The sequence below is a fragment of the Hemiscyllium ocellatum genome, chromosome 5, assembly GCF_020745735.1.
Source record: "Hemiscyllium ocellatum isolate sHemOce1 chromosome 5, sHemOce1.pat.X.cur, whole genome shotgun sequence".
Classification (NCBI taxonomy): domain Eukaryota; kingdom Metazoa; phylum Chordata; class Chondrichthyes; order Orectolobiformes; family Hemiscylliidae; genus Hemiscyllium; species Hemiscyllium ocellatum.
The window spans coordinates 16,017,665-16,027,172 of NC_083405.1; the positions used below are offsets into that span (position 1 = coordinate 16,017,665).

At 41.7% G+C, this 9,508-nt stretch overlaps 1 protein-coding gene and 1 long non-coding RNA gene across 2 annotated transcripts in view; one reads left to right on the top strand and one right to left on the bottom strand.

Annotated features, from left to right (window-relative positions):
- The window catches only part of fbxl7 (F-box and leucine-rich repeat protein 7), a 351,149-nt gene extending 348,689 nt beyond the window's left edge, over positions 1–2,460 (bottom strand). Inside the window, exon 1 of the mRNA XM_060824561.1 lies at positions 2,013–2,460. Within this exon, the coding sequence (XP_060680544.1) occupies positions 2,013–2,049 (37 nt within the window). The 5' untranslated portion in view covers positions 2,050–2,460. The remainder of the gene's footprint in view (positions 1–2,012) is intronic.
- LOC132815622 (uncharacterized) lies at positions 2,015–8,118 on the top strand. The gene is made up of 3 exons (XR_009644681.1): positions 2,015–2,700; positions 2,888–2,951; positions 7,063–8,118. It is a non-coding gene; the product is annotated as an uncharacterized LOC132815622 (long non-coding RNA).
- The last annotated feature ends 1,390 nt before the right edge of the window (positions 8,119–9,508 follow it).

Sequence of the window (9,508 nt, forward strand, 5' to 3'; positions counted from 1 at the left end):
TATGAAGTAGGTCCATAACACACCCCATGAAACCTTTATTTGCAGATATATTCTATTTTGCTCAAAAAATGCATAACCTATAGTCAATCCATGCAATATTCTATAAATCCCACTTTAGAAATAGAACCAGTTTGACTCAAGATTGGGACAGAGACAGACTTTAACCTCACACCTTTAATGCATTATCTGAGCTGAGATGGCACCTATTGTTAGAAAACCTTATCTTGAAAATGCGATTTAAAAGTAGTCTGGGATTTACATATTAAAGAACTGAAACAAGCAAACCCATTCTAAAAGCTGAAAGACTTAATCTAAATTTGTCCAATATACAGTTTCAGCTGCATGACACTAACCTGTTGCTATAAACTTGTGGTCATACTTCACAACCACCTGATGAAGCAGCAGTGCTTTGAAAGCTAGTGCCTCCAAATAAGACAGTTGAACTATAACCTGGTGTTGAAATTTTTAAAATGAACTAATAATTGATCTCAAATAAGGGCAAAATACTTTGTCTGCTGGAAACCTTGAAAAAAAATGGTTGGACAAACCTAGCAGGTCTGACCAGAACTGCTGAACGTCTCCAGCATTCTCGTGTTTATTGGGCTCTTCAACATCTTCCTCCAGAAAACTGCCTCAGAAACACGCCAAGAATTTGTCCTGGTGCTAAGCTTGATAAATCAAAGGGTAGATTTTACAAACGTGTGCCCCGGTATGGATCTTGCATTGTGATTACTGGAAATTCAGGCATAGGAGTTTGAATGCAGTGCAAGATTGTTCCTGTATTAAATTTTAATTTATGCTGAACTGTACTTGAAATCCCAATATCTGATAAACTACTTCCATTACAAACTTTTCTTTCTGCACACATTTTCCAAATTACCTACCACGTTGAAGCAAGTTAAATTATATTTTGCCACGCAGGGACTAAGACAGCCTTATGAAGTTTCCTTGTTCTTCCTTAATGATATTTTAAGTCATTTTCCTGAATGTGTTGTTTATGTGTTCACACCTTTGATTTCCTTCCTTCACGCTCAAGTTTGGATATATGTATCAAAAGGATAGAGTTATGCCACACAACCAAGTCCTTTTCTGGTGATAGAATCAGAGAATCATAGTACCATGTAGCATGGAAACAGACTCTTCGGTCCAACTCGTCCATGCTGACCAGATATCCTAAATTAATCTAGCCCCATTTGCCATCATTTGGCCCACATCCCTCTAAATGCTTCCTATTCACCTCCCCATCCAGATAATACTAACAATTCCACTGTAAATGGCGGCAAGTGACTGCTCCTCCCTGTAGAAATATTTAGCTGCTATTTTTAAAAAAAAGTCAACAAAACTAAATTCGGAATCTAGGATGAACTAGAGTAACCCGAATGGCTGCACAAAACATTTTTAAGTAACGGAACCAAGATTGTGCAATTCAAGTGTGACATTCAGATCTTTAAGCCTTTAGAAGTATAGATTTTTTAAAAAACAAAATGGTCCAAGCAGTTTTGAATTGTTCGAGTAACAATGTTTAGATGGACATATTTCAATTCAAATTGTGGAGAGTTGAACTAACACCAAACCCATACACTTAAAAAGTTGTGAGAACACACATCAGCTAAGCAAATCAGTCGTCGACTCCAACAGTGTTTTAATTCATGGGTGCAAACATTTCTTCGCAGTCTCCCATTTCAGAACGGAAAAACTGCATTTATACTCAGCTGTTCCCTCCTAGTTTTGCTTCTGGTTATTTTAACGCCAATTCTGTCATTTTCGCTTCACGTTTCAGTCAAGACTGCCACTTTTGGAATCAAGCGAAGACGTCGAACAGTGTTTGCCAAACGCCGTCTGCATGGACTAGCCCATAAGTAATCATAAATAATCAGCAATTTTACAAAAGGCATTCCCGGGACTCCCGACAGGGCAGTCGAGGGAAACTTTAAAAAAACGGGGGTTGGTCGCGTCTTCCGCAACGCAAACTTTTGTTTTCAGTCTGTAGAGGATCACCTCATAAAACTTACCCTCACTGCCGCACTGTTTGCCATTATTCGCTCCCATCCTCCAGGCTTCATGCTATATCATCACAGCCCACCACACCATCCCAAATTCCAGACAGATGGAAAAGAAAACAAGCAACAGAGCTGCAGCGCAGGACAGGAATCGTTCAGCTGGCTACGCAGTTTCCAGGCTTGAGAGAGAGAGAGGGAGGGAGGGGGAGTGGGAAAACTCAAAATTACAGCGCACAGGCGCTCGGCGTGTCCTTTCTAGGGGTTTTTTTTCTCTTGTTGTTGGAGGGGCTTGAAGTTTACACTATTGATTCGTCCACCGGCATTAAGAAGCAAAATCCAAAGCGATCCTAGAAAGTCCAGCCACAACCAGAGCAGGTCCCGCCACTCATCAACGCAGCAGATAACGCGAATACCGCCCGGCTGTGAGCCCGGGCTGCAGACCTCATCCCTCAGCCCCGGGGCCCCCCTCCTTCTCCCGAGCAACGCCCCTTCTCCCAGAGCCGAGGCTGGGCCGGGGCCTCCCAGTCACCATCCCATCCCCCGCCCAGGGTTCAGGGGAAGGCGCTGCACCCCCCGGCCCCGTTCAGGAGGCGTTTAGGTGTCACAACCGCGGGCAGTTCATTTAACACTCTCTTTTAGTTTCACCGGGGTTTCTTTCCGGATACGTGCCTGTGGATGGTCTCCTGGCGTAACTCAGCAGGTAACTGTAGAGAGAAAGCAGAGTTGATGCTCCCAATCCAGTGACCCAGGTCGCTATCTATTAACAGAAAAAAAACAACTTTCACAGGCCAGATTGCAACTTCTTGTGTTAATCAAAATGTCCTTAAACATCCCGTTATAAAATGGTCGCTAATGGCTAAAAGACAGCAACTCTTATTTTTATGCAGAAACTGGAAATTCGGCCTGATTTCCCCATGATAATGTTGTTGCTCTGCACTTGGACCCTCCTCGGTAATTTTTCTTTGTTCTCATTTAAATGTACTGTTGTAATAGCTTATTTAGATAAGTCGTAGTGCCGTTTCTTTAAAAAAAGCTACATCTTAAGTGAAAAAAATTAACTGATTCCACGTCGGAATTAATGTTAAAGCTGGGTGGAGATTTCTTTGCACGGTTTCTAGCCAGTGTCCCATACGTACAACAGCGTGCATTGCTAACTGAAATAACAGAAATGGTAAACAACACCTAAATATAAAATACAACAGGGTACTTTTTTAAAAATTTTGCATTTTGTACAAAATACGATTGACAAACAACATTTTAAAAGGAATCTGGATGGGAAGAGTTTAGAGGGATACCGGCTGGTAAGTGGGACTGGACTATGTTAGGATATCTGATCGGCATGAACGAGTTGGACTAGGCGAAAGTGAGGATTTGCAGATGATGGAGATCCGAGTCAAGATTAGAGTGGTGCTGGAAAAGCACAGCAAGTCGGGCAGCATCCGAGGAGCAGGAATCCTGATGAAGGGCTTTTGCCCGAAACGTCGATTTTCCTGCCCCTCGGATGCTGCCTGACCTGCTGTGCTTTTCCAGAACCACTCTAATCTTGACTATGGACGAGTTGGACCCAATGGTCTGTTTTCATGCTGTACAGCTCTATTATTTTTACTTTGATCAGACTCCATCTCGTGGTAGAGTGTGGTCTGTGCAGGAAGCTGCTGCGTTCCAGCACTACTTACAGCTATGAGCTTCAGCCACAAGACAGCTCTCTGTAAACTTCCTAACAAAATATACAACATGCTTTTATTTGTAGTAGATTGCTTAGACTAGTTCATCACAAAGTATATTCCAGTAATGGCATTTGGGTAAGACAAACCAGGGGTAGGACCTACATGGTTAATGTTAGGGCCCCAGGCTGTGTTGTCCAACAGAGAGACTGGGGTGCAGGTACATATTTCTTGAAAGCAGCATCACAGGGAAACAGATTAGTAAAGAAAGCACTTGGCCTGCTTGCCTTTATCAGTCACAGCAGTGAATGTAGAAGTTGGAACAGCTGTACATTGGTAAGGCCACATTTGGAGTACAGCGTACAACTCAGGCTGCCCTGCTGTAGGAAGGATGTTATTAAACTGGAAAGGGTACAAAAAGACTTAAGGGTGTTACTGATATTGAAGAAACTGAGACAGGCTGAATAGTCTGGAATGGTTTTTTTTCTGGAGCGTAACTGGATGAGGGATGACGTATTAGAGGTTTGTAAAATTGCAAGGGGATAGGTAAGGTGAATAGTCTTTTTCCCCAGGGTAGGGGGAGTCTAGAACTACAGAGCACAGGTTTAAGGTGAGGAAAAGGTTTAAAAAGAAACTTGAGGGGCAACGTCTTCAGACAGAAGGTGGTGCATATGTGGTGATATTGTAATTTTACCCACTTCTACCAGAGCTGTCAGAGGAAGTGGTAAAAGTGGGTAAAATAACCATGTTTAGGCAAGTACATGAATAGGAAAGGTTTAAAGGGATATGGGCTAAACACAGGCAAATGGGACTCATTCAGTTTAGGAAACCTGGTCGCATGGACAGATTTACTGAAGGCCCTGTTTCTGTGCTGTCTGACTCGATAATTTCTGCCTTGCGGAATAACTGGAGCTCTTTTCACGCTGTTTTTATATGACCAAGTCTCTGGCAAACTCATAAATGCTCTTATATAAATTTTGTACAGAATGTACAAAATTTGACAATTCAGAATAGTTTCCACTGGCAACACAAGTTCATTGTCAAACCATTGTCTACACTCTGGAAACAATTTTTGTAAGGAATAAGAATTTGGTGTCATCCTTGTTCATTTGTGCAAATCTCTTTTTGGTTTGTATCTCACCAACTAAAAATGTTCTTTCAGTTGGGTTGAACTCAAAATTTGATCCAAGATCATGGTTAAGAATATACCATCTGCATTTAAGTTGTGTTACCTAACTCCTCCAAGTTAGATGGTCATCAGTAACAGTGAAAAGATACTAAGGTAAAACATTGGACTGCAAGGTTATTCAGATGTAGTTTGACTTAGTGCTCCTCAACTGCACTGTTGTTTCCTCAAACAACAATTTTTCCTTATTTAGCTGGGATTATCTTTAATTTATAGAAACCCTACAGTTTGGAATCAGGCCATTCAGCCCATCAAGCACACACCGACCGTCCAAAGAGTATCACATGTAGCCTGCGCATCCCTGGACACAATGGGCAAATCAGCACAGCCAATCTACCTCACCCAGACATCTTTGGACTGTGGGAGGAAACCAGAGCACGGGAAGACACAGGAAGAATGTGCAAACTCCACAAAGACAGTCACCTGAGAGTAGAATCGCACCTAACTCTCTGGCGCTGTGAGGCAGCTATGCTAACAGACAGATCATGGTGTGCACTGATATCAAATGATAAAAGTGGAATAAATTAGGTCCTGCAAACAGAATTTAGGGAATTAGGAATTCATACTTGTGAATGTAGAAATAGGCCGTTAGTCCAAATAAATCCATGGCTGGAGAGACGGTGCTTTAGATTTTTGGGACATTGGAACCATTTTTGGGAGTGGAAGGACTACCAGACCCTGAACTTGAGTGGAACTAGCATCCTCACAGGGAGGTTTGCAAGTGCTATTGGGGAAGGTTTTAAACTAATTTAGCAGGGTGGTGAGTTCCTGAGAGAAGGCTCAGCAGGGGGTGGTGAAGGGCAGGGAGATGCATAGTCGAAATTATAAAGTAAAGCAACATGAGTCAGAAATGCACAGACGTTACAGGACATTTAAGGCACAAGGCAGTTTTGCAGGATGGATTTTGTTTTAAAATGCTTGGAGTCTGGAAAACAAGGCACATGAACTACGGGCTCAAATTAAACATGGGAATATGATGTTGTTGCAGTAACTGAGATATGATTGGGGGAGAGGCAGGATTAGTGGTTCAGTATTCCAGGATATAGGGTCTTCAGGTGAGACAAAGTAGAAGATAAAGGAGGAGGGGTTTTAATATTGATTGGAGATTCACTTTCAGCAGTGAAGATGACATCTTAGAAGGCTCCTCAAATAAAATCATATAGGTAGAACTTAACCAAAATAGAGCAGTCACATTGCTGGGAGTGTACCACTGGCTCCCTGAGAGTTTGAGAGAAATAGAAGAACAAGTATGTAAACAAATTTCAAAGAAGGGTTGAAGTAAAATGGGTGGTCTCAACTTTCCCAAAAGTAACTGGTGTAGTCACTGTGTGAAAGGTTTAGAGGGAACAGAATTCTTTGAAGACAGCATGGAGAAGGGCATTGTCCTGCATTTAATTTTAGATAATGAAACCAGGCAAGCAGCTTAAATATCAGTGGGGGAATTTTGCAGACCACAATTATAACTCCATTAGATTTAAGACTTATGAGAAAGGACCAAGATGGGCCGGAAATCAAATTTCTAAACTAGGGAGAGGCCAATTTTAATAAGGTCAGATATGAGTTATCCACAGTGGACTGGAAGCAGGTAATTTTAGGTAATTCTGTGTAAGAGCAGTGGAATGTATACAGGAAGACAATAGAGAGACTACAAGGCAACATGTTCCAATAGAAATAAAGGGCGAGACCAACAAATCCAGTGAACCATGGATAGCGGATTGGATAAAGAGGAACAGGGAGACTTACAGCAGGTACTGAGGGCTCAAAATAACAGAAGCTCTTGAGGAGGGGTTGTCCAATAGGGAACTTAAAAAAATAAATTAGAAGAGCAAAAACGAAACATTGAAGTATAATGATAGATAAAATAAAATATCAGTTATTTTGTAAGTGCTTTAAGGGGAAAGGGATAGTGAGAGAAAGAGTAGGGCCCATTAAGCACCATAGTGGTAATTTGTTCTTGATGCTAGAAGATATTGGTAAGGTTCTAAATGAATACTATGTGTTAAAGTTCACTTGTGAAAGGGACAGTGAGAGAAGGACTATGATATACTTAAATAAATTAGCATTGATAGAGAGGAGGTTTTGAGTGGTTTGGCAGGCTTAACAGTAAAGAAATTTCCATGATTGGATGAAATGCATCCCAAGCTGTTGAGTGAGGCAAGGGAGAAAATAGCAGGGGTGCTGGCAATCACTTTAAATTCCTTTCCACCCACAGGAGATGTGCCAGAGGACTGGAGGAGAGCTAATGTGGTACTACTATTCAAGGAAAGAGGACGGGATAAACCAGTCAGTCATCATGATTCTGGATTCCACATTGTGAATACATTGCAGTGACACCAACTGCTCCTCAAGCTCTCAAACCTGGAGTTCAAGTTGCTGCGGCTGACTACACAGGCTAATAGAACTGTTACAGTACGAAAGGAAGCTGTTTCACCCTTCATGGCTGTATTGACTTTCTGGTTGAGTGATTCGCTTGATGTCATTGCGCAAAATTACAGAGAGCAGATGATACATTCTTTGAGTATTTCAATTGAACCTGCCTTCACTACACAAAGACAATGTGTACTAGCCATCTTTCTTTCTTTTTTCCCCAGCACCCATGTTTGGTGTACAGATGTTAGACACAGTGAATGAATAACATGTGCATAAAACTTTATTCATGTTCCACTAGCAGGAAGAAAGGAAACACACAAGTGGCTAGTGACAAGTAGTACCCTTCTCATCAAAGGAAAATTCTGTGTGATGGAAAAGTGAAAGGGGAGGACAGGGACTAAATGGAGATACAGTCGGAGGGGGATACTAGACTGCATGAAGAAGATTCTTCTCACGCTGTATTTGCTTCTTTTACCAAATTACTTTTGTTTTGATACCTTTGCAAATGGGAGAAGTGTATCCCTATCTATGTCATCTAGATCCTCATGATTTTGGCTATATTCGGGTCTTGGGAAACACCTTGGAGTTCCTACTTGGATGTACACTTCAAAACTCAGAGCTGCCATGTCATTCCTTCATTTAGTGAATAATAAAATCTATTCTGAATGAATGAACATGGAACAACTACTCAATTCCATCCATCTGTTGTCACTTAATGTCAAAATGTCAACTTAAATACTTTATCCTGACTAACAATAAAAATCTAATCATCCAAGAAATTACTAATTTCCTCACAGAGTCATAGAGATGTACAGCACGGAAACAGTCCGCAACGACCTGATGAAGGAACTGCCCTCCGAAGGCTCGTGTGCTTCCAATTAAACCTGTTGGACTCTAACCCAGTGTTGTGTGATTTTTTAACTATGCACACCTCAGTCCAACACCGGCATCTCCAAATCATGACTACAGTGCAGTGAGTATCAAAACAGTGATCAGTGGTATTTGGGAGAAAACTCTGCTGATTAAAGTCATACCTAGCACAAAGGTCTTGATTGTTAGAGATCACTCAACTCATTCCCAAGTTTTGACTTCACAAATTCTTCAGGGTAGTGTTCTGGTCTGAACAGTCTCTCCAAGGTCATAAAGTCAGAAAGGAAGATGTTTGATGCTAATTGCACAATATTCAACCCCGTTCACAACTTCACAGTTACTGAAGCAGACCATGTCCATTTGCAGCCAGACCTGCACAACATCCAGTTTTGGGCTGATAAGTGTGAGGTAAGATTCACACGATACGGCAATAATTATTGCCAACAAGAGAGAATCAGGAGATTGCCCTTGTTCTTCAATGATGTTACTATTGCTGAATTCTATCAACATCAAGATGGTTACCATTGAGCAGAAACTGAAATAGTCAGACCATGTAAATACTGTGGCTACAAGAACAGGTCAGATACTGGTAATTTTGCAATGTGTAACTCCCTGCCTCCCAATTGCCTGTCCATCAGTTACTTTACTCCACCTACCTGTATGAGTGCAGCTCCATCAACAATCAAGAAGCTTGACACCTTCTCGTTGGCATCCCATCCACTACCTTCAACACTCAGTCCTCCGACCACTATAGCATAGTGGGGGTACTGTGTACCGTTTACACAATGTACTGTAGCAGCTCAATAGGGCACCTTTAACAACACACAAACCCTGGAGCATTACAACCGAGAAGGAGAAAGGCAGCAGATGAATGGGAACATTCAATCTGCGGGTTCCCATCCAAGCCACACACCATCCTGACAGAACTATATTGCCATTCCTTCATTATTGTTGGGTCAAAAACCTGGAATTCCCTCTCCCACAGCCTGAGGACTGTCACAGTTCAAGGAGGCACCTCCCCACCATCTTTTGAAGGGCAACTAGGGATGGGCAACAAATTAGCCAGTGAATTATCTATTGGATTAGCCAGCAACACCTCAATCCCATGAGTGCATTTTCTAAAAAATGATTTCTCAGAGGCAAAACTTTAGGACTTGGATGATGAAACTAGTCACAGATTCAACGTTTAATAAGCAGTACAAAAGATTCTTGGAGCAAAAGTAATACCAGAACATTGACACATTCATAGCATTGTTTCAGATTTTCTGCGATCTTTTATCTGGACACCAAGACCTGCAAGCATCAGCTGCAATTACTAGTAATGACACGGTAACCAGGAAACCAATATCAAAGAAGCAGTGAACGAAGTGTAACCATTTGCACCCGTCACAAAGTTGTCCTCTGTTCAAAGATCTTTG